We start from the raw sequence: 26,155 nt of genomic DNA on the forward strand, positions 1-26,155 counted from the left end.
AACCCAGACTCGCTGCTCACCTCTACTCATTCGTTTCTCTTTTTCCACAAGTTGAACCAACTTCCTTGGTCTCTTCAATCTCATTCTTCCCTCCAGAGCTTCAAGACAGCAGCCGATCACCACCATGTCAGGTCACACCCCCATCCACAACCATCATCCAGCCCACCTCTTCAAATTTTCCTGTTTTCCTGCCACTTCTGTCATTGTTACTGTCCTTTTGGTTTTGTTACGTCCTGATCCGTTATGTTTTCCGGTTGTCCGTCCGTCCGTCCGTACGGGCTAAACCTCGTTTTTCTCAGCAACCATATATCCGATTGAGACAAAACTTTCAGGGTAGGAGCGACACCCTTGCAGAATGTTTTTATGATAATTGTGACGTCATAGGTCACGTGGTACTGTAGCCATCTTGGATTAAAATCAATTAATTTTTTTTAATTATATGAAACCGCTGAATGGAAAAATTTGAAACTTGGCACATTGTCAAGTACTCCCAATGGGGAACAAAAGCATTACAATGATGACATCATAGGTGAAGTGGTATACCAGCCATAAATGTTTATTTTTTTTTAAACCCTTCTCTGAAACTGCTTCACCGATCGATGTGAAACCTGTCATGTGTGGTAAAAATGTGATACTTGAAAACAGCTGAAGGGATTTTAATCAAACTTGTTTATTTCTAGGACAGTGAACGAGGACATCTACCTGTAGTGGGACTTTGTGGAGGAATGTTGGCGACACAGTCGCATTGTTCTAGTTCACTTGAAGTTAGGGCTTTAAGTCAGCTGTTCCAGTCCCGATGTGGTCGTTAAACACCCATCCACAGTCTCCTTTATAAGAATGGTCCCTTGCCCTGAACTGTTGGAATGTCGTCAGGCGGTTTGAGATGAGCCAGGGTCATGATGATGAAGCGGCTAATGTTATATAGGGTTTGATACCTGTACAAAAAATTTGGAGTTTGGCAAAGGTCCATGTGATTTCAACGACTGTGCCATGTGTGTGTGTGTGTTGACGTCAAATTTCCCGCTCCGCGTGCTGTGCGCAGGGTCTTCATGACGCGGCGCCGTTGTAGAAAGAGATGTGCTGAAGATCTGCGTGCATGCAGGGAGCAGACCGGATTCGTGGATCGGTCAAGCGATAGCGAAGGTGAGCCGATTTTCTTTTTTTAACAATTGAACTTTGAACCGGGCTGACTCATGTTCAACGTGCAGTTGCTCACGTTTCTGTTGGCGTTCAGTTTTACCGCAGAACGACTCCGGGCGACACCTGGCACTTGGGCTCGGATCACCGAGGGCGAGGCGTCGTTGCTCCCGACTCTGCGCTAAAGACCTGCGGGCTTGCAAGAGGCTGCGGCGGAAGCAGAGGAAGCAGCAGCTGCTAAGTAGCGAGAGCTCATCGGTCTCCAGTAAGGAAACACCTCCACCTAGGTCAACATGCTGGCTATGACCAGTTCCTAGGGTTAGATCATCAAAATTTGGCCATATTGCTTTTTCTTTTGTTTGCACTCATCCGTCTTGGCGTCGGAGAACAAGGGGTAAAACATGTGCAGAAGTGTAAACATTACCTGATGGTGTTGACAATACGACTTGGAAACGAAATGCAATTCAGTGACGTTCAACAACATTCAATGACGTTGGAATTCAAAAACCTTCAACATATCCGACTGGTGAAAGATCAAAAGACAAAGCATGGGGTGACCCCGAAACACAAAGGCTCCTTTACTTGGGTGGTACCTGGTCGTCCCTCGTGAGGAACAAGATATGTATTTCGGAAACATGTGAACTCATGACGCTGCACATTCTTTTCTTTTATTACTCAGAAGTTCCTCACATATTTTGATGAATCTGTATTTGAAACTTTACCCTCTTCTGCCACTATCGACACATTCCTTGTGAATAGAAATATAACCTGTTTATCATTACGAGCAGATTAACTAATCGAGCAGATTAACTAATCTACATACACTGTATATGTAACAGACATGCAGGCAGCACTTTTTGGAGTGTTTATGCAATTATATATATTTATATATATATATATATATATACACAGTGCATATCAAAAAAAAAAGGCAATCCGAATTCAAGGGGTTAATATGCAAAAGTTATTTATTTTGACAATTTACATGTGGTTTACTAATTAAGAGGAGATCCTCAGCTTTCCATTGATGCCTTTCATGCATCATTGCTGTCACACATGACCGAGTACATGTTCATTGAAAATGACAAGTTCAACTCGCATTTTTACAAGTTTGGCTAATCGATGCAAGTCAGGATAATTGGTGCAAAATGAACGTCAGATGTGAACTTTTCTCAGGAATGATTGGCTTTATGCACCGACACCTTCAACATGTCCACCTCCCCTTTCAACACATAACTCACAGCGGCGCAGCATGCCCTGAACTGCTCGTCTCTCCATAGCCGGGTCATTGCACAAAGCATCTACTTCATGTCGAATACGGCCCTGCAATTCGTTAAGATCAAGGGGAGGAGTTACGAACACCTTGTTCTTTAAATGTCCCCAAAGGAAATAATCACATGGTGTGAGGTCAGGTGATCTTGGCGGCCATTCCACTGCATGGTTGAGGGCGATGACAAGGTCTCCAAAGAGTTCCCTCAGTCGATCTCGGAGAGCGATAAGACGATGTGCTGTGGCGCCGTATTGGGCCCACCAGAGATATCTGAAGACACCACGAACCTGTCGCTCAAAGTTCTCCTCCAGCTGCAGTAAAACTTCATCATTGATCATCTGCAGATACGTGTTACCATTGACATTCCTTTGAAAGAAAAATGGTCCGATCACCTGACCACTTCCACAAAGTCCCACCCAAGCAGTCCACTTTTGTCGATTCATGTTGGTGTCAAAATTAAATTCCGGGGGTTGTCCTGTCGGTGCATATTCAAGAACATTATGGTTATTGACTTTGCCATCCATGGCGAAAGCAGCTTCGTCGCTGATAACGAGATACCGCAGGAAATTGACATCTGCTTCACAACGTGCTATCAACCATCTGGCAAGCACCAGCCTCCTGGCAAAATCCCCTGGCGTAAGTTGGTGCCGGATGTGAATCCGATATGGATGTTGGTGGAGGTCCAGTCTTGTGATTCAGTTGAATGTTGCCGAAGGCAATCCCGTCCCATTTCGTCTTGCACTGGTATCCCTAGGATGCTCCAAAACTTGCTGCCTTACTGCTGCAATGTTCATTTCCGATCGCCCAGTGCGCTTCCTACCAGAATTCTCCTTGTTGCGGTTGAGGCTAGTGCCATGCTCTTGGTATTTTCTAACATTCGCCCAGATGGTTTTGTCTGCTGGAGGCTGCCGTTCTGGGAAACGTTCCCTGAATGCATCACGAGTTCGCTGCAAACTTCCAATTTGGTGAAAGGTTGTAACCACGAATGTCCCCTGTTCATCATAAATTGAACCATCTTTTCAATGACTCAGACTGTCTCAAACCCAAATACTGTAGGCCCATCCTAAATACCCATCTTAAACAAAGGATGACGCAACTGACGATTACCAGACCAGCTTAACAATTTTACATAATCAACTTGGCAGTCGACAAGTAATGCGTCCATTTAAAACTGTCTTGCACCGATTAGCCAAACTTGTAAAAATGCGATTTGAACTTGTCATTTTCAATGAACATGTACTCGGTCATGTGTGACAGCAGTGATGCATGAAAGGCATCAATGAAAAGCTGAGGATCTCCTCATAATTGGTAAACTACATGTAAATTGTCAAACTAAATAACCTTTGCATATTATCCCCTTGAATTCGGAGTACCTTTTTTTTTTGATACGCACTGTATGTATGTATATATATATATATATATATATATATATCACATGTATTCATATTGAGTTCTCCAACCATGAAATGAACAAACAATGGTTCAACGTTTCGAACAGCGACACGATACAAATGCACATCCGCTGAAGAAATAGTTCAAAACCTCTTCTCGACCAACACAAGGAGGTGGGCAAAGCTACACCCACCAATTAAAGCTGCGTCCAGAAACTCAAACACGTGACTTTCAACTGTTGGCATATTAAATCAAACAGCCTGACAGCACCTGGCAAGAGGAAACTGTTACATCACTCACAGAGGAGGTTGTGCACTTGCCACAACCATTTGGCCCACTCATGTGTAAATGAACCAGGGATATTCCATTTGTGCCCTTGCGTAAAAAGAGGATACGCCTGTAATACAACCTGTATTCTCCAAAATACAATGTATTACCTATATTGTATATGTATGTGTGTGTATGTATATATATATATATCCAGTGCATTCAGAAAGTATTCAGACCCCTTCACTTTTTTCACATTTTGTTATGTTGCAGCCTTATGCTGAAATCGTTTAAATTCATTTTTTTCCTCATCAATCTACACTCAATACCCCATAATGACAAAGAGAAAACAGGATTTTAGAAAGTTTTGCAAATTTATTCAAAAGAAAAAACTGAAATATCACATTTACATAAGTATTCAGACCCTTTGCAATGACACTTGAAATTTAGCTCAGGTGCCTCCCATTTCTCTTGATCATCTTTCAGATGTTTCTACACCTTGATTGGAGTCCACCTGTGGTAAATTCAATTGATTGGACATGATTGGGAAAGGCACACACCTGTCTATATAAGGTCTCACAGCTGACAATGCATATCAGAGCAAAAACTAAGCCATGAGGTCGAAGGAACTGCCTGCAGAGCTCAGAGACAGGATTGTGTCGAGCAACAGATCTGGGGAAGCCGACAAAAAAATTCTGCTGCATTGAAGGTTCCCAAGAGCACAGTGGCCTCCATAATTCTTAAATAGAAGAAGTTTGGAACAACCAGGACTCTTCCTCGAGCTGGCCGCCCGGCCAAACTGAGCAATCGGGCGAGAAGGGCCTTGGTAAGAGAGGTGACCTAGACCCCGATGGTCACTCTGGCTGAGCTCCAGAGATCCTGTGTGGAGATGGGAGAAACTTCCAGACGGACAACCATCACTGCAACACTCCACCGATCTGAGCTTTATGGCAGAGTGGCTAGACGGAAGCCTCTCCTCAGTGAAAGACACATGAAAGCCCACAGAATCTTGTTTCTCACAGTCTGAGAGTCCTTTAGGTGCTTTTTTGCAAACTCCAAGCGGGTTTTTAGAAAACTATTTTAATTATTATTTAATTATTTATATAATCGATTGTGTGTCCAAGGCAAGGCACGTTTGAGTAGGCCAAAACAAAATGGCGACTTAAGAACCCAGCCAGGTGCAGTGGGCTGACCAAGATGATGGGCCGCCATATTGGTACACCACCACATCGGATTTTTTTTTCTCATGGGCACATCGCCGTTAATCATCTTCAAAAAGGATGTTATAACACACCCAAACACCAAGTTTTCATTTTGGTTCATCGGTTCATCTATGGTCCATCCTTGCAATCTGTTGGAGGACCAGGTGTATGCATGCAAAGTTTGGGGCCACTAGGTTCCATGGTTTTGGAATTATGGAGGAGACAAACGGACAGACGGACGGACGGACACTGCCTTTTATTTTATGTTTGTATATATATATATATATATATATATATATATATATATATATATATATGTGCCACACTTTAACCGTACTAAATTATTAAACAGAATTCGACAAGGTAAATAAGATGGTGTCAATAATGCATTTTGCACATCTACCCCAGGTACTCGGAACTCGATGTGCAAAGAGGGTGTAAACAGTGATACCTACTGGGATGTCCTGCTCCGTCACTGCGTGTCCTGTAAAAGTGTGTGTGGCCAGCACCCACGACAGTGCGACGTACACTGCGGTGAGAAGCACACTCTGCAAGATAAAAACACATTATTTGAACAACTGTTGCTTCTCACTCTGTGTCCATGCCATTGTGTAAAACAGGGAGAGAATTCAATAAATAACGATCATGTGCAAACAGAAAACATTGAGCCTCATTTGAGGTCATACATTTTTGTTTTATGCATTTTCAAAATGTCGCCTTTCTACAATTTTACATGAAGCCAGCCTTTTATGCACTCATAAAAAACTTGATATAGTGTTCTTTCCGGGCCCATTGCACATAGGCACACCGACCATGTACAAGGTACATTAGCGTGAAAGATGCACCTGTCATGTGACGACGACAGTTCCTTGACATGCAAATATTTTGACAAAATTCAATTTTTATTTATTTATTTATTTGTATACAAGATCGAGGCTCGTGTAAGAGCTAACATTAATGACAAAAAAAAAAAACGGACACATAAAACATATAATAAAGGGAGCGGGAGACACAGATGGGGAGAGAGGGGGAAGCACACAAGTACAACAGTCGAGAACAGGGACATCGGGAGATCTGTGGGAGGGAGAGGGCTTAGGGGGAGGAGGCGTGGGAAGGGGGGTGGCGGGGGGTGGGAGAGGTATAAAACACATGGACACTGCAAAGACTTCCAGGAAAGAAGTCGGTATTTCAAAAAAGTGAATCTGGGGTGAAATTAGCGGGGGTAGATCAAAGATAGAAAAGATCAAGGTTTTGGATGGGGCAAGATAAGAGATGGTGGTGAACAGCTGTTTTAAAAACCTGGAGGGAGGAGTGGGATTGAAGCGAGTTTGTTTCAGAGGCGGAAGAAAAGAGCAATGGAGGAGTGAAGGTGAGCAGAGAGTCTTGATTTTGGCAGTTTAACCATAAGAGGGTTGCTGGCAGATCTTGTGCGACCTGTTGGAATATTTGGGGGACAGAGCCCAGAGAGAGCTGGGGGAGCAAGGCCAGAGAGGAGTCGGTAGAAGACAGAAAGACCACCAACCTGCCTGCGGTGAGTGAGTGAGAGGCCCTCGGAGTTAGCTTCATCGCGGGAGATTCCAATGATTCTGAATCAACTGTACTGAATGTAGGAGTCAACTGACATAGCAGGCGTTTCAGCAATCTCTTCCATATTGTTTCTACTATCTTTTCATCTTAGTTTCTCCACACGTCAAATGCTTTTATTATATGTTGGTGGATTGTCAATTTCTGATGATGCTGGTATCACCCATCCGATCTTTGAATAGAAGATTCAGATAATAGGGCATTCCTGACAATACTATGCTCTTTGGAATAAATCTGCAACCATAAAAGGAGCTTCATAAGGAACTTCCTCATTTGACCTATTGTATCAAAATATGTCAGTTTCCATAGACACTGAAGAAATATCATACGATCATATGGACTAGTAAATAACAAATTGTTCCCTTAAATTACTGGTGAAAGATGTGATTGGGCCTTTTGTATTCATATGTTAATTGCCAATGGCATTGCACATGGTACATGTTTGGCAACCTCTGTGGTGTGCGTTCCTGTCTACGATGTCACTGACAACTCTCCAATAGGTGATGAAACTGGTTCGGTGGTTGATGGGTGTGCGTAGCATTAGAGTTTTTATTTGTATACAGAGTCGAGGCTCGTGGTAGAGCTAGAGCACAGCACAGACCAGGACACAGCAAAACTAAAGATGGGGGAAACACCAACAATCAAACACACATTTACAAGTCGCAGGAGAACTCATGGATGTGCTACTTGTAAATGTCTGCAGTTGTGGAGGAACCTAGGTAGGGTTTAAAACAGCAAAGGGCTTACCTTGTGTAGCTTGGTATAGATTTATTTGGCCTTGAAGAGCAGTCAGATAATCTTCTATATATACTGAAACGCAAAATAAACTTACCACCTTTGAAACCTTTAAATATCAACAATAACACTGCGTGTAGTAAATGTGTGAACTTATTTGTGGACAATAGTGTCCTCACTGTCAGACAAAACGGTCACGGATGGTCACTTGAACCTTCAATGGTCACTTCATAGCACAGCTGTTGAACAGTCGTTTTGACTGTCAGTGATTAGCCAAGGGGTACGGGATGATTTTAATGAGCTGCACGTGATGTCTTGATATTGGCTTTAAAAAGGCCAGTGCAAAATGGGCATTTCAATCAACATGCCAGATTGTCAAGGGATCAACGGCAGCGTGCCCTGGGCATGCTGCAAGGCGGACTGAGCTACCGTGAGGTGGCACGTCGCCTTGGCTGTTCACACAAGACGATATCGGCCCTGGTGGACAGAGACACCCTCCACAACTCTGCAGATGACAGACCTCGATCAGGGAGGCAAGAGTCACCACTGCAAGGCAGGACAGGCAGATGGTCCGAAGTCACCTGCGGGATCGATTCCGTCCAGCATCCCGCACTGCGGCAGAAACTCCGGGGCGTGCAAACCCACGGATCTCCAATGATACTGCACAAAGACGACTGCATGACTATGGTCTGACTGCCAGAAGACCATACAGAGGCCCCGTGATGACGGCTGCCCATCGCCGCAACCGACAGAGATGGTGCCAGCAGCATCAGCGGTGGACCTTGGCGCTGTGGAACGAGGTCGCTTTCAGCGATGCGTCAAGGTTCTGTGTGGACAGTCCTGATGGGCGTGAGCGTGTCTGGAGAAGAACTGGCGAGCGATATGCCGATTGTTGCGTGCGTCAAGCCACCAGTGGCGTCCTGTACCGGCCTGATATGGCGGCCCACACCATCACACTTGGGCCACCCCACCTGTTGGCTTGACGCATGCAACAATCGGCATATCGCTCACCAGTTCTTCTCCAGTCACGCTCACGCCCATCAGGACTGTCCACACAGAACCTTGACTCATCGCTGAAAGCGACCTCGTTCCACTGCGCCAAGGTCCACCGCTGATGCTGCTGGCACCATCTCTGTCGGTTGCGGCGATGGGCAGCCGTCATCACGGGGCCTCTGTATGGTCTTCTGGCAGTCAGACCATAGTCATGCAGTCGTCTTCGTGCAGTATCATTGGAGATCCGTGGGTTTGCACGCCCCGGAGTTTCTGCCGCAGTGCGGGATGCTGGACGGAATCGATCCCGCAGGGGACCTCGGACCATCTGCCTGTCCTGCCTTGCAGTGGTGACTCTTGGCCTCCCTGATCGAGGTCTGTCATCTGCAGAGTTGTGGAGGGTGTCTCTGTCCACCAGGGCCGATATCGTCTGGTGTGAACAGCCAAGGCGACGTGCCACCTCACGGTAGCTCAGTCCGCCTTGCAGCATTCCCAGGGCACGCTGCCGTTGATCCCTTGACAATCGTGGCATGTTGATTGAAATGCCCATTTTGCACTGGCCTTTTTAAAGCCAATATCAAGACATCACGTGCAGCTCATTAAAATCATCCCGTACCCCTTGGCTAATCACTGACAGTCAAAATGGCTGTTCAACAGCTGTGCTATGAAGTGACCATTGAAGGTTCAAGTGACCATCCCTGACCGTTTTGTCTGACAGTGAGGACACTATTGTCCACAAATAAGTTCACACATTTACTACTCGCAGTGTTATTGTTGATATTCAAAGGTTTCAAAGGTGGTAAGTTTCTTTTGCGTTTCAGTATATATAAAACACAGTTTGTGTGTGTGTGTGTGTGTGTGTGTGTGTGTGTGTGTGTGTGTGTGTAATGTTACCGATAGACTCCTAAACGGAGAGGCTCACGTGCTTGATATTTGGCATAGACATGGCCATTGAGCCTGGGAAGAACATGGCCGACCTAAAAAAAAAAATTTCATCATATTTTTTTACCATATTTTTACCTCAGCGCATTTCAGCGAGGAATATTATGCACGGAATCTGAGCCGGTGGCAGAGCAGCGTGCTGATTCGCTCAGAGCAATCACGTGATGTTCCTTGCCGCCATAAACTCACAGTTACGCGTTCGCACGTAATTCAGAGCGAAAAGCGATTGTATTTTTTCACATTTCAGCGAGGAACATTGCCATTCACACCACATAGATTTTTTTTCTTTCATCTTTAGATCCATTTTTTTTTTTCAGCGAGGAATATTATACACGGAATCTGAGGCGGTGGCAGAGCAGCGCACTGATTCGCTCAGAGCGATCACATGATGTTCCATCCCCGCCGCCAGACCATCTACTGTATATATATAAAACACAGTTTGTGTGTGTGTAATGTAATGTTACCTCCCCTCCCCCCTCTGTTCTCCCCTCCCCCCTCCATCCTCCCCTTCCTCCCCTTCCCCTCCCCCCTCTCCCTCCCCCCTCCATCCTCCCCTTCCCCCCTTCCCCTTCCTCCTCCCTTCCCCCTCCACCCTACCCCCTCCCTTCCCCCTCCACCCTACCCCCTCCCCTTTCCCCCTCCCATTCCCCCCTTCCCCTCCCCCTTCCCCACTTCCCCTCCCCCTCCACCTCCCTCTCCTCCCCCTCCCCTCCCCCTCCCCCTTCCTCCCCTCCCCACCCCCTTCCTCCCCTCCCCCCCCTCCCGCCTCCTCCCCTCCCCTCCCCCCTATTCCTCCCCCTCCCCTCCCCCTCCTCCTCCCCCTCCCCTTCCCCCACCTCCCCCTCCCCTCCCCCTCCCCCTCCCTCCCCTTCCCCCACCTCCCCCTCCACTCCCCCTCCCCCTCCCTCCCCTTCCCCCTCCCCCTCTCCCTCCCCTCCCCCTCCCCCCTCTCCCTCCCCCTCCCCCTCCCCTCCCCCTCCCCCCTCTCCCTCCCCCTCCCCCTCCCCACCCCTCTCTCCCCCCCCCTCCCCCTCCCCACCCCTCTCTCCCCCCTCCCCCTCCATCCTCCCCTCCCCCCTCCATCCTCCCCTTCCCCTCCCCCCTCCCCCTCTCCCTCCCCTCCCCCATCCACCCTCCCTCCCCCTCTCCCTCCCCTCCCCCCTCCACCCTCCCTCCCCTCCCCCCTCCACCCTCCCCTCCCCCCTCCATCCTCCCCTTCCCCCCCTTCCCCTTCCCCCTCCCTTCCCCCTCCACCCTACCCCTCCCTTCCCCCTACACCCTACCCCCTCCCCTTTCCCCCTCCCCTTCCCCCCTTACCCTCCCCCTTCCCCCCCTCCCCCCCCTCCACTCCCCCTTCCCCATCTTCTCCACTCCCCCCTCTCCTCCCCTCCCTCCCGTTCCCCTCCCCTTCCCCCTTCCCCTCCCCTTCCCCCTCCCCTCCCCCGCCCGGCAATGCCGGGTACTTCTGCTCGTTAATTATAAAATCCAAGTCACAGCTTTGGATAATTGATATGACAACTGCTTGGTCGTTTCCTCCGATTGCGGGTGAGGGATGTGCTTCGGCCCTTAGTTATCCTACTGCTAATTTGCAATTGGTCACTGGCTTTGGCACCAATTCAATTTTTTCATATTGAACCCTCGGCATCAAAAAGCTACATATATTGAACAAAGCATTTCAAATGGAGCATCCCACCGCCATTAGAGCATTTAAATTGCATCAAATGTGGTAATAAATGTGAATTGTTGCTCCCAGCTTGCCGGCTCGATGACAGAAGATGCCATTTGAATTTTTGTCATCTTCATCCCTACCCCGCTTGAATCCTGTCTGTGCACGGTAAACTTGCTAGTGCTGATATATATATATATATATATATATATATATATATATATATATATATATATATATATATATATATATATATATATATATATATATATATATACATACATTACAGGGCAAAATGGAGAAGATTGTCATGGGGCCCTAAAGGCTAACCCCCGCTCTAGCAGGGAAAATGGCCTTAAAATGGCTGTTGTTGTAAAAAAAAAATATATATATATATATACGTATAAACAGGGTGAGCCAGAAATTTGGTTATTTTTAACACTCGTGTAAAGGTAAGAAAAAGTCGTATTTCAAAACAAATTCTTAAAAGAAAGTGAAGTACATAACATGCCATTTATTTGTGGAAAAGAACATCTAGGAGATGCGCACTATTTCTCCTGACACATTCCTCCAATCTTGGACGCCAATTATTCATGACGTTCTGCAACATGGCCAAGCATTCACTCACAAAAATTATTGTGGGCAATCTCATCATCTTGGCTTATTTCCTGGACAGTTTGAATTTCATAGGGATAAAAGTATGTGGCGTATGCAATATGCGGCGTTGTGACGTGTGAGAAATTCTTAAGGCTGATGCATGCTTTCGGCTGGAGCCGAAAGCATGGTAATAATTTTCCAAAGAATAAATGATTAGATAAACATGTCATTCATTTATTTCTACCTTCTTCTACACTGTAATACAAATGGCAAACAAACAATCAACTGACAGAAATATATATATATATATATATACAGGATGAGTCAGGAGTAGCGCCAGATTTCTGTTTATATATATATGGACGCAACTTGGTGGACCGGTTGGGTGTGTGAAAAGGAATAATCGATTGAAGTTTGGTGAAGATCCGGATCCGGCTAATAGAATTTTAAAGTGATTCTTCACAATTGAGTGATATGGCCAGCAGGTGGAGGTATGCTCTCCACCGAGTGCTGTTCTAATTTATTTAATGCAAATGAGACGCCCTGCTCGTACTGTGGAGTTTCTACTATTTCTCACAGTTATATATATATATATATATATATATATATATATATATATATATATATAAGTTCAAAACACACCTGGTCACAAGTGTGCCGCACTGACCGGGTCCTCAGTCGAGGTCCTCAGCATCATCCCGTTTCGGCCCTTCAACCTCGATACGGTCAGCTAAGGTGGGCCAGCAAGGGCACGTACACATCCACATGCAGCAACTGCACCTGGATGCGTACATACCCCCACCCCCAGCCAGTGCGAACAACAACAACAACAACAACAACAACACCTCCACATGCAGAATCCACAGCACCAAACAAACATGGTGGAACACTCAAACACCCACCTTTATACCCTTCACCACTCACCAACAAAACACACCAGATCATTCATACACACACATACACACCCATACACACACATACACACACATACACCAACCAAACAACCACCGACACTTACATCATACACCACTCAACACACAAAAACACACACTCATGCAAAAATTAATTCATGCAAAAACACACACCCTCACCCACTCACTCATATACACAAAATAAGAAGTAATAATGGTAGCAAAAAACAAACAAACAAAAAAACACACACAACCAAACTACACCGTTCGACGTGCCTCCATAAACTTCCTCCATATCCAAAATGAGCCTTTCAAGGCAACCTGGGCCACCGTGTCACACATCCTCCTTCTTTCTGTCCCACACACTCCCAGCCTAGCAAGAAATGCAGAAAAGGAATTGCCAATATACCCTCTACACCCCACCTCAAATGGCTGACACGAAACGCGCCAACCCTTCTCCCGGCACTCTGCCTCCAGCTCACTGTACTTTCCTCTCTGCCTCTTGTGCACCTCCTCCATGTTCTCTTCCCAAGGTACCGACAACTCCCCTAAGATGACCTGTCTTGTTGCACTTGACCAAATGACAACGTCAGGCCACAACCTTGTCACACAGATCTCCTCTGGGAATACCAATTGTGGCTTTAGGTCTGCCACCACCTGCCAATCACAAGCATCTGACAGCCCTCTTGCTTTCCACCTCCTCCTCTTTCCACCTCTTACCACTTGGCCCTCCTTGACAAACCACACCTCTCCCCCATCAGTCTCCTTCTCCACTCTTCTCTCTCTCGATCTCAGCACCTCTTGTTGCACCATCTGCACCACCACCGCCAGCACCTGATCATGTCGCCACCTGTATCTTCCCGCTGCCAATGCTACTGAGCATGCACTCAGTGCATGCTGCACCATTCCCACACCTCCACACAAATAACATCTCTCCTCCTGCAACAACCCCCACAATCTCAAGTTTACTGGTGACGGAAGCACATCATACGTTGCCCGCAACAGGAAATTCAACAATATCGGCTCCATCCTCCAAATCTCTTGCCACTTCAATATCCTCACCCACACACCTTCCCACTTAGTCCAAGCACCTTGCTGTGCCTGACCGACTGCTTTCACATATCTCCACTCCTCTTCCTTTCTTCTCAACTCCCTCTCAACCATCTTCCTCCTCTCTTTCACACATGCCTTTCCCCATCGCTCATGCTCCATCCACCCCAAGCCATGCTTCCCGTGCTGTACTCTCCCCACCACCTCCTCCTGCTGCAACCGCTCCTCCATCTCGTCCACCTCTGCTCTTGCATTCCACTTCCTACTTCCTTTCTTCTCTGGGAGAGCATTCTTTAACACTGCATCACTTGAATCCCGCAACATCATGAACTCCCGCACCCTCACCACCTTAAACTCTTCGGTTAATGATGTCAAGGGAAATTGGAGTTTTCCACCCTGACCATAAAAGGCAATGTTCGTCAAACAGCGTGGCACTCCCAACCACCTCCTCACAAACCCACTCACCACAACCTCCATCCTCTCTACATGCCCAATTGCAATATCATACATCATCAATGGCCACAATACTCGTGGCATCAACCCAAACTTCAAACACCATACCTTCAACTTACCTGGCAAACCACATCCATCAATCCTCTTCAAACCTCTCAAAAGCTTGTTCCTGACCTCCTCCACCCTTCCCACATTATTCAACTCCACTGTATACCATCTTCCCAAACTCTTCACAGGGGCCTCTACCAATGATGGAACCACCTCCCCTCCCAGCTCAAACCTGTGCATGTTATCCACCACTCCTCGTCTCACTATCACACTCCTCGACTTTCTTGCTTTAAATCCCATTCTTGCCCACTGCATCAACCTTTCCAGTCGTCCCAGTACCTCTACTGCTGCATCAGCGGACTGTTGGACAACTGTCAGGTCATCCATGAAAGCAAACATTGCTGGCAACCTCTGACCAGGGGCTAGCTCCACTGCCTTCCCATGTCCACTCACCACACGTATCAACATCTCCATAACCAGCACAAACAAAATCTGGGAGATGGTACATCCCTTCGGGATCCCCACTTCCAACTTCTGCCACTCTGTTACATAAGACTGTGTCGCAAACCGCATCCAAAACTGATCATAATATGCCATCAAAAAATCCCTAAATCTCCGTGGCACCCAAAATAAATCCATGGCATACCTGATCAAGGCATGTGGCACTGACCCATATGCATTCTCCAAATCCAGCCATACCACCGCCACATCCTTCCTTTGCCTCTTTGCCTCCTGTAACACTTGCCAGACCATTGCTGAGTGTTCAATGCATCCTGGTGAACCTAGTATTCCTGCCTTCTGCACAGAACCATCCACAAAACCATTCCCTCTGATGAAGCCTGAGAGCCGTGCCGCAAAGACACATCAATATCTTCCCATCTACATCGAGCAATGATATTGGTCTAAACTGCTCCAGTGTCACAGCCTCCCCCTGCTTTGGAATATAAACTCCTTCCGCCCTAGTCCATTGACTGGGCACCACTCCTTGCCTCCATACCACCTTCAGAGCCTTCCACAGATACTGCCTGATGCCTTCACAACTCTTAAACACCTTGTATGCCACTCCACTTGGTCCTGGAGCCGATGCCGCCTGTGCCTTCCTCAAAACTGCCTCAATCTCAGACATCTTTGGCTCTGACAAATCAAATGGAACACCTGGCTCTGTCGGTCTCACCAATCCTTCGATGTCCTCCACCACTTCGTTCCTCCTTGTGTCTGCATAAGTGACACGCAGGTGACCTTCCAACTCTTCCTTTGGTACCTTCAGTACACCAAATCGAGACGGCTCCAACAGATCCTTCATAAACCAAAAGGGATTCTCAAAGAACCTCTTTCTCTTCCTCTGCCTCTCCTTTCTTCGCCTCCTCATCCTTTCCACTCTCTTCAACTTCACCAACCTCATCCTCACCTGCTTCGTCAACACCTCAAGCCCATTCCTCTCCCCTTCCACAGCCCTCTTCCATCTTCTATTCAAACTCCTCAACTCCATTCTCAACTCATGGATCTCCCTCTGCCTCCTGCTCAAACATGCCTCCTTCTCACCCTTCTCTATACACTCTTTCACTCCAAACGTGACACATGCATACTCAAACACAATCTCATTCATCTTTCTCAATCTATCTTCCACCCTTCCTTTCAACTTATGAAGTGCCCCACACACCACTCCATCCATTCTCTCCCATACTTCCCTTTCTCCCATACCTGGCCATTTCACTCTCCTCCTCACATCCTTTCCCTGCTGAAGTACAACCCCAGGACATACAACACTGTGGCTTGCTACCTGGCTGTTTCCCGGTCGTTTTACGTGTCCCCTTTTTAAAGGCACTGCGTTGCTGTACCTCCTCCTCACCCACCTTACGCACACACCCCATTCGGCTCTGATGGATATGCAATCCTCTCACCGACTCAAAGTCACGTCCACACCCACACTTCTCTCGAACCTGTCCTGCCTCCACATGCACACCATCACCCCATAGACATACATCACTCACACGATCACTCCCACACCCTTTCCTGGCCTGATGGACCTCAACCCTCTGATGGATCCGAACTCACGTCCACACGGACACCTTACCAGACTTGCATCCACAATCCGTTCTCGTTTGTCAAAATCAGTATGGGGGTCTTTATCCGTTTTATCTGTCTATATATATATATATATACTGTATATATATTTGTACATATACAACCCTGAAAAGCAAAACACATGGGAAATTTTGCTTATTTACTCAATTTTGGAAATATTATTTTTGAATCTTGTTTCTCCAAAAATGCAAGTTTAATTAAATTTGTTGCTCTGAGCGAGGCAAATGTGTCGTCTGCACATCGTTTATGTGAATAATTTGTGGTTCTGAAATTGTCATTGTGTATTTTGGATGACATTTGAGGAGCTGATTGAGAAAAGTTTGAAGTTACGTAAAAGTCATGTGTGGCCAGTTTCGCACTACGTAATCAGATACCGAATGTAAATAGTTCTGCTATCTGTTCAAAGAGTCGACATATTGAGATTGGGATGTCAGGCCGTTCGCAGGACAGACTCATGTCAAGAGGTGCCGACTGCGGGAAACATATTGTGGTGAAATGTAAATAACCACTTCCTTTCTCCGGAAGGTGGCCGGGCTTATGGTGGCCTTCCATCCGTCCGTACGGGCTAAACCTCGTTTTTCTCAGCAACCACATGTCCGATTAAGACGAAACTTTCAGAGTAGGAGTGACACCGATGCAGAATGTTTTAATGATAATTGTGACGTCATAGGTCACGTGGTATGGCAGCCATCTTGGATTAAACGCAAATAATTAAAAAAATTATTTCTCGGAAACCGCTGAATGGAAAAATTTGAAACTTGGCACATTGTAAATTACTCCCAATTGGGAACAAAAACATGATAATGATGACATCATAGGTGAAGTGGTATACCAGCCAAAAATGTTTTAATCGAATTCTTTATCCTAAAAATCTGAAATTGCATGCACATGCTCTCTGACCCATTTGTATTGAAATATTAAATTTATGACATAGGTCACAAGGTTTGGCAGCCATTTTGGATTTAATCTAAAACCATAAAAAGCATCTTCTCCCAAACCACCAAATCGATTGACTCAAAACTTTACGTGTGTTATTGACTAGGCATGGCGATTAAAATATGATCACTGAAACATCATTGGTCACATGGTGTGGCACCAATATTGGATTGAAGGAAAAGATTAAATAATCATGTCTCTGAAACCGCTTACCCTATTGATGCGAATTTTTACAAATATCATCTAACACCACTGTTACATATAGTTTGAAAATTATGATGTCTTAGGTCACATGGTTTGGCAGCCATCTTGGATAGAAAAAGGAACCTTGTCTGATCAACACGAAACTTCACAAACGTGATCCCCTACCCTTACATACGCAGAGTGTACATTTATTGAGGTCATATGTCACGTGGTATGGCAGCCATATTAGCTCAAATGCCGATATTTTAAAAAATCCCTTCTCTGAAACTGCTTCACCGATCGATGTGAAACCTGTCATGACTGGTGAAAATGTGATACTTGAAAACAGCTGAATGGATTTAAATAAAACTTGTTTATTTTTAGGACAGTGAACAGTGCATCTACCCGTTGTGGGACTTTGCGGAGGCATATTGGTGACGCAGTCGTATTTCTCTAGTTTTAGTTACTCTGATAACATTCGCCTCTGAGCTGTCATGTCTGGCTTTGAATCCCGACCCAGCTATAAACTGCCATCTTGGTATTTCCCAAGCAGGACGTTAAACTGGGAGTTCCATCTGCTAGCATTAGTTGGTGGAGGTTAAAGATCCCATGGCGTCTAGAGCAAAAAGTAGGAAAGCTATCCCCAGCACCATGGCCAAATTCCAAATTTCTGCTCTAACTTACTCAGTCGAACAAGTGGGAATATTTGAGGCCATTGATGACTCATCATCATCAATGTTTGTTCATTGCAGAAAATTACATTGCAAATTATAAAACATGACATTTAAACCTTGAGTTATTAGGTTTGGCAAAACTTTTCAAAAGTTTTGATTTGATTGGAGAAACATGTTGGAATATTTAAACCTTAAATTGGAAATTTGTGGTGCTCATTATTTTTAACAAATATTTCAAGAATGTTCTATGTTTTGTTGTGCAGGGCAAGGCATCAACAACCTTTTAGAAGAACCACAATTGCATCGACAGGTACGTTCGATCATGGAGGTGAGAGGTGAAAAAGCAATCGCACAACCATCACCTGGAGGCTTTAGTACATTCATGTTGGCTGGACCACTTCTCGCTGTTCTTCTCCTCTCGATTTTCTGTGGCCTTGCCACTCTGGCTTTTCGTCGCCGAAAGAGGTCACGTGGGAGCCAACCAGTGAGGATGTCCGTGAACACTTCCAGAAACCTGGCTGAATCTCATCTCAACTCACGAGCGATGAACAGTGATGGTGAGTCAACCTGCAAAGAAAATTGGAGTCGTTTTGATTGCTCTGTAATCCAAGTAGTGTTGTAACCCAGGGTGCTTTGCAAATCATACTAAAATATGAAAGTTGGTTGGTGTCTGTCTGACCATTTTTGACTGCGAACATTCAGTCGTTACTTATCCAATCTCAACCAAACTTGACAGGAGGACTAAGGGTCACATGATGAAAGTTGTAACGACTTCATTTCCTCCATCCGCCAAGGGTTTTTCTCCACCAAAGGGGTTTTCCCCGCCAATGGTGTTGCGTGTTGAGGTGTATATCCATGTTAAGATAGCTTTACCGTGGTGTTTTTTCCAAGGCCACTTCTAATAACAAAAGCATAAAATTTATGTTATTACAAAACAATATTAATATCAATAATATCTCCCCCTCCCCAAGAGGTGTTTTCCCCTTGACCAAACACCGTGTCAACGTTTATAAATAGCTTATCGTGGTATCTCATGGGAGCAACGGCCTCTACCAGATGGAAAAATATTATACACCACAAACAAACCTTTGTAAACAGTCGCTACTGCTGTTTAACACGAAACTGAAAGAAATTTAGAGAAATCCTGACATCAATGAGGCAAATTTTACTTGCGTAACTGAGAAAAGATCTACTGTAATCTATATACCCCACAAGGTTTAACACCATCACCCTTCCTGCCGCTAACGTGGTATTTTTCGTGGCGGCCTTTTGAAGCAGTCGCTACTGCTGTTCAACACGAAAATATACTCCAGGCAACTGCTCGGGTGCATCCATCCCTTCCAACCTGATACATAATAAATATAAGCTTTAGATATTTGATAATGTGGATTGTGAAAGACCTTTATATACTCGTATTTCATGAAGTGTGTTGTGCTTACATTCCGTAAACAGCTAAATAACTCGAGTAAATCAACAATGAATGATTATAATGAGCTCTTTATTTAGAATTTTACAGCTATAGTAATTTTATTGTAAACATGGCAAAGTTATAAAATAAGTGGTGGAAGAGGAGTGCGTTGGCGTTGCCAAGCAATCAGTTTGAGTGTATCATTGTCTTGGGTCATGTGACCTCAAGTGAGCAGACCGAGGCTGCACCAGCTGACTTTTATTCACAAATATTTTCATTTGTGGACATTTTCCGACAGTTTTTGTGATTTTATCATGAGATATTGGTTTTGAAGTGCATAAGTAAGCGAAATTTCACCTTTCTACCCCACCTAGAAACTAAATATTTATATCAGAGCATGAGTCAGTGAGTGAGTCAGTGAGTAGGAATAGCTTTATATATTAGATGTTTATGGTAATGCGATGCTGAATTAAATTAAAGTTTTTATTTTAAAACCTATTTGAAATGGAATTTTTTCAATGTTATGTAATGCCCCCAAAAATAAGCCCTAACCCAAACTTTACATGAAGACGAATACATGGCAAATGAATGAGCAAGCTGAATTAAAAGTCATGCGTCATCTGTCCAACATTGACTCATTCATGCATTTGTTCAATAAAGTTCAAGTTACAAATACGAATAATCTGAACATATTGCTTCCTAGAAAACATTCCTGTTGGTACTTTCACAAATATTTTCTCATTCGATGCTGTATAAAAAGAAAAAGTAAAACAAACTTTGATTGTACATTTCCAGACACACACAAGCTCAGAAGGTTCATTTGTCCTTTTTCTACTTACTTGGCATTCCAGATACAATCCTAATCATAAATGGTTTGCTGGAAGTAATCTGCACATTGCTCCAAGTGTAGCTGTAAAACTATGAATAATTCAGATACACTTCGAATATTTCAATGAATGAGAACACTGGAGCCCTCACCTTCTTCCCTTCCACTCTGATCGTCTCCCTTGTCTGTCCAATGAATCCTTAATTTATATTCTCCCTCCTCCCCCCCCTCCCCTCCCATCTCCCCTTCACCTCCCTTGAAAGTTTCTAATTTTCCAAATGATAATGCTGTGCAGTCGTAAAGTTATGTAAATCAAATTTCTCCAATTAAGGAAAAATATTAGCAACCTTGTATCAGCATGACATCCATGTGCTCGTCCGCAATAGCCACAAACTAGGTACACTGAAAGCGCCTCAAATCATCCACTCACGTGACTTGGATCTGATCTGTGTCTTCACGCCGAAGAGGGAGGTATTCTTGAAAGAAACATATCTAGCTCGGTCACGGACTAGTGACCCACTATACTTTGTTGGTGCATTGGATTTTGTTAACATTTGCATACATGGCGTGTACAGAGTGGATGTGAGTACGAACCACGATCATTAACCAATAAATGCTCAGTAAGAGTTTCCTTTTTAGCATTCCACCCAAAATATTTTTGTCATTGTGAAGTGTTAATTTCAATTACATGTCGATTCTGATATACAGTGCGTATCAAAAAAAAGTAATCCGAATTCAAGGGGTTAATATGCAAAGGTTATTTATTTTGACAATTTCCATGTGGTTTACTAATTAAGAGGAGATCCTCAGCTTTCCATTGATACCTTCCATGCATCATGCTGTCTGTCACACATGACAGAGTACATGTTTATTGAAAATGACAAGTTCAAATCGCATTTTTACAAGTTTGGCTAATCGATGCAAGTCAGGATAATTGGTGCAAAATGAACGTCAGATGTGAACTTTTCTCAGGAATGATTGGCCTTTATGCACCCACACCTTCAACATGTCCACCTCCCCTTTCAACACAAAGCTCACAGCGGCGGAGCATGCCCTGAACTGCTCGTCTCACCATAGCCGGGTCATTGCACAAAGCATCCACTTCATGTCGAATACGGCCCTGCAATTCGTTAAGATCACGGGGAGGAGTTTTTTTTTTTTTTTTTTTTTTTGTATACTGAATCGAGGCTCGTGAAAGAGCTAACATTTATTTCACAAACAAACAAACAAAACAAACCAGACAAACAAAATATACAAAAAGAGGGAGCGGAAGACAAGATGGGGGAGAGAAGGGGAAGCACACAACCACAACATTTGAGAGCAGGGAGAAGTGTGGGAGGGAGAGGGCTTGGGGGCAGGAGGCGTGGGAGGGGGAAGGGGGGGGGAAGGGGGGGGGTGGGAGAGGTATAAAACACAAGGGGACCGAAATTAGCGGGGGTAGAAAAGATCAAGGTTTTGGATGGGGGAGGATAAGAGATGGTGGTGAACAGCTGTTTTAAAGACCTGGAGGGTGGAGTGGGATTGAAGAGAGTGAGGGAGTTTGTTCCAGAGGCGGGAGAAAAGAGAAATGAAGGAGTGCAGGTGAGCAGAAAGTCTTGATTTTGGCAGTTTAACCATAAGAGGGTTGCAGGCAGATCTTGTGCGACCTGTAGGAATATTTGGGGGACAGAGCCCAGAGAGGGCTGGGGGGGCAAGGCCAGAGAGGAGACGGTAGAAGATGGAAAGACCACCAACCTGCCTGCGGTGAGTGAGTGAAAGGCCCTTGGAGTTAGCTTCATCGCGGGAGATTCCAATGATTCTGAACGCTTTGGTTTCAACAGCGTGAAGACGGGCTAGGTCTGAGGCAGGAGCACCATACCAGAGGGGAGAGCAGTATTCCATAGAGCTGCGGATGAAAGCCTTGTATGTGGTGAGGAGCTCAGGTGTGCCAAGGAAGGACTTCGCACGACGGAGGATGCCCAGTCGGCGACTGGCTTTGGAGGCCAGATTTGAAATGTGGTTTTCCCATGAAAGATCATGGCAAATAGTGAGACCCAAAAGTTTGAGTGACAGAACTTCTTGGAGAGGATTATTCAGAAAGTGGATGGGAGGGTTTTCCAGTCGGTCTTTTCGGAGAGACATCGTAAGAGTGTGAGATTTATCAGGATTGAAAGACATGTTCCATTTGTTTGCCCAGTCTGTGATTTTGTCCAGGTCTGCAGAGAGTGAGGAGACTGCAGACTGCCGATCTGAGGGATGAGGAATGGAGCGACAGAGAGTAGAGTCGTCAGCAAAGAGATAGAGAGGATTTTCAAGAGAGTCAGAGAGATCATTGATGAAGACCAGAAAAAGCACAGGGCCCAGAACACTGCCTTGGGGAACTCCAGCCTGAACAGGAAGAGGAGATGAGAGAAACCTATTCAGGGCCACACGTTGACTACGACCAGAGAGGAAGTCCGCCAGCCATGCGTGGAGATTTCCATGGATACCAAAGGAGGAGAGTTTGGTGAGCAGAGCAGGGTGCCAGACCGTATCGAAGGCACGTGAAATGTCAAGGGAGACAGCTCTAATTTCCTGTTTGGCATTGAGGACCTCCATCCATTGTTGAGAAAGCAGAAGCAGCATGTCCAGAGTAGAGTGAACAGGTCTGAAAACCTTGTTCTACCAGAGTTACGAACACCTTGTTCTTTAAATTTCCCCAAAGGAAATAATCACATGGTGTGAGGTCAGGTGATCTTGGCGGCCATTCCACTGCATGGTTGAGGGCGATGACTCGGTCTCCAAAGAGTTCCCTCAGTCGATCTCGGACAGCGATAAGACGATGTGCTGGGGCGCTGTCTTGGGCCCACCAGAGATATCTGAAGACACCACGAACCTGTCACTCAAAGTTCTCCTCCAGCTGCGGTAAAACTTCATCATTGATCATCTGCAGATACCTGTTACCATTGACATTACTTTGAAAGAAAAATGGTCCGATCACCTGATCACTTCCACAAAGTCCCAACCAAACAGTCCACTTTTGTCGATTCATGTTGGTGTTAAAATTAAATTCCGGAGGTTGTCCTGTCGGTGCATATTCAAGAACATTATGGGTATTGACCTTGCTGTCCATGGCGAAAGCAGCTTCGTTGCCGATAACGAGATACCGCAGGAAATTGACATCTGCTTCGCAACATGCTATCAACCATCTGGCAAGCACCAGCCTCCTGGCAAAATCCCCTGGCGTAAGTTGAAGCTGGATGTGAATCCGATATGGATGTTGGTGGAGGTCCAGTCTTGTGATTCGGTTGAATGTTGCCTAAGGCAATCCCGTCCCATTTCGTCTTGCGCTGTTATCCCTCGGATGCTCCAAAACTTTCTGCCTTACTGCTGCAATGTTAATTTCCGATCGCCCAGTGCTCCTCCTACCAGAATTCTCCTTGTTGCGATTGAGGCTAGTGCCATGCTCTTGGTATTTTCTAACATTTGCCCAGATGGTTTTGTCTGCTGGAGGCTCCCGTCCTGGGAAACGTTCCCTGAATGCATCACGAGTTCGCTGCAAGCTTCCAGTTTGGTGAAAGGTTGTAACCACGAAGGTGCGCTGTTCAGTCGTAAGTTGAACCATCTTTTCAATGATTCAGACTGTCTCTAAACCCATACACTGTGGGCCCATCTTAAATACCCATCTTAAACAAAGGATGACGCAACCGATGATTACCAGACCAGCTTAACAGTTTTACATAATCAACTTGGCAGTCGACAAGTAATGCGTCCATTTAAAACTGTCTTGCACCGAAGGAAGAAGCCCGGGGTGTGTTCAGTTACCAAGCAGCTAGCCAGCTCGTACTTGCCAAGCCAGCCGTTCCTTAATGGTTTTGATTGGAGTGCTAGCTCGAATGCTCAAGCCACTTGGCAAGCGCTCTAAAAGAAACTTGGTAAATTAACACACCCCTCCCCTCCCTGGCCTCTACCAGAATTAAATACATTATAAACCACAAACACCTATGATTAACTTTTAAAACAATCACTAATGCTGTTTAACACTAAGCAGAAAGAAATTTGAAGGAATCCGGACATCAGTCAATGCTTATCACGTCGCTGAATGCACCAAAGTACCTGGTCGAAGATCTAGTCTTTATACTCCACAAGTGTTAATAGCACGACCCTTCATCTTGCTGCTAACATAGAGTTCTTCCAAGGCATTTTTATAAAGGTGCTTCGCATTACAAAGATAACAAGAAAGAGCAATCAGAGATTGCAAACCCTCACCAGGATGTATTTTCAGTGGTTTTAAAGACTTTGTGTTTAAACAAATATGGTGGCCGAACCACGTGACGGATGACGTCATCATTCTTTTTTTCTAAATGAATTTATTCCTAGATTATGCTCAAGAAATTTCATCTTGATCGGATGAAGTTTTGTACTTGTCAAATTATGAGATCATAATTGAGGCACCTATGACATCATACTTGACATATTTTATTCCCCATGGAGAGTTCTTTACAATGAGCTATGTCTCAATTTTTTCTATTCGGCACTTTCGGAGATATAGAGGTGCAAAGTATTTTGGTTTTTCCAAGATCGTGGCCGAACCACGTGACCGATGACGTCATAATTAATTTTTTTCTCCACCAATTTATGCCGACATGGCGCTCAAGAAATTGCATCTTGATTGGATGAAGTTTTGTACTTGTCGAATTAAGACGTCATAATGGAGGCACCTATGACATCATCATTAACATATTTAATTCCCTATGGAGAGTTCTTTACAACAAGCCATATCTCATTTTTTTCTTTTCAGCGCTTTCGGAAATATAGAGGTGCAAAGTTTTTCCAAGATGGCGGCTTAAAACAGCTGAAGGACGGATGGACGTTAAACATGCTTCCTGTCTGCCGGCATTAGTTGGTGGATGTTAAAGATCCCACAGAGTCCTTCGCGAAGAGTAGGCGAGCTATCACCGGCACCATAGCCAAATTACAAATTATTGCCCAAACCACCAGAGGGTATATATACATATATATAAAATAGATAAGATAATCTGCTTCGGTGAAATATCACAAAAGAAAGATAAGGGGGAGAAATACGCCGTTTTTAAAGAAACATGATCGACTTTTGGGCATAACCCTTTGTCAAAAATCAATAAATCAATCAATCATCAAATAAATATAAAAAAACAATTAATAAATAAATTATATATATATATATATATATATATATATATATATATATATATATATACATACATACATATATATACATATACACTGTATATGTAAACTGTCTGAGATATGAAATGTATAATTTATGCTAGATTCCGTTTTACTTTTTCAGATCTGCCATTCCAGCTTTATCTTGTCCCTGGAATGTGCAAGGCAGCAGATGGCCGGACACACAGTGCCCCAGACGCAGTCCAGTTGTCGTCCACATTCAAGCCGTGTTCTCTTGTGGGACTTGATATGAGCCTCGAAGACTGTGGGAGAGAAATAATCTCTCAAAACATGCCGGTGAAACAACACGAAAGCATTACATCCCGAGACAGCCCGACGGAGTTTTGTCTCATCGAGAAAGGACATGGCAGTGGAGAATAAAATAATTCCAGATAAAGAAAACCTTCAATAAGTGCAGCCAATAGAAAAGTGTTTTTTGAAGGTGAAGGACTTTGTGGTCTGGATGAATTTGGATGAATTTAGGAAGTGGTTGGGAGGTGGATGAATTTGGGAAGTGGTTGGGGAGGTGGATGAATTTAGGAAGTGGTTGGGAGGTGGGTGGATTTGGGAAGTGGTTGGGGAGGTGGATGAATTTAGGAAGTGGTTGGGAGGTGGGTGAATTTGGGAAGTGGT

At 44.9% G+C, this 26,155-nt stretch overlaps 1 protein-coding gene across 1 annotated transcript in view; it reads left to right on the forward strand.

Moving 5' to 3' along the window:
• The window catches only part of TNFRSF13B (TNF receptor superfamily member 13B), a 27,615-nt gene extending 1,460 nt beyond the window's left edge, over positions 1 to 26,155 (forward strand). Inside the window, exons 2-6 of the mRNA XM_068125936.2 lie at positions 1,043 to 1,143; positions 1,235 to 1,402; positions 5,677 to 5,802; positions 18,386 to 18,679; positions 25,647 to 26,155. Coding sequence (XP_067982037.2) covers positions 1,050 to 1,143; positions 1,235 to 1,402; positions 5,677 to 5,802; positions 18,386 to 18,679; positions 25,647 to 25,903 — 939 coding nt within the window. The 5' untranslated portion in view covers positions 1,043 to 1,049 and the 3' untranslated portion in view covers positions 25,904 to 26,155. The remainder of the gene's footprint in view (positions 1 to 1,042; positions 1,144 to 1,234; positions 1,403 to 5,676; positions 5,803 to 18,385; positions 18,680 to 25,646) is intronic.

Source organism: Myxine glutinosa, chromosome 10 (genome assembly GCF_964187855.1).
Source record: "Myxine glutinosa chromosome 10, kmMyxGlut1.1, whole genome shotgun sequence".
In the NCBI taxonomy this organism is placed as follows: domain Eukaryota; kingdom Metazoa; phylum Chordata; class Myxini; order Myxiniformes; family Myxinidae; genus Myxine; species Myxine glutinosa.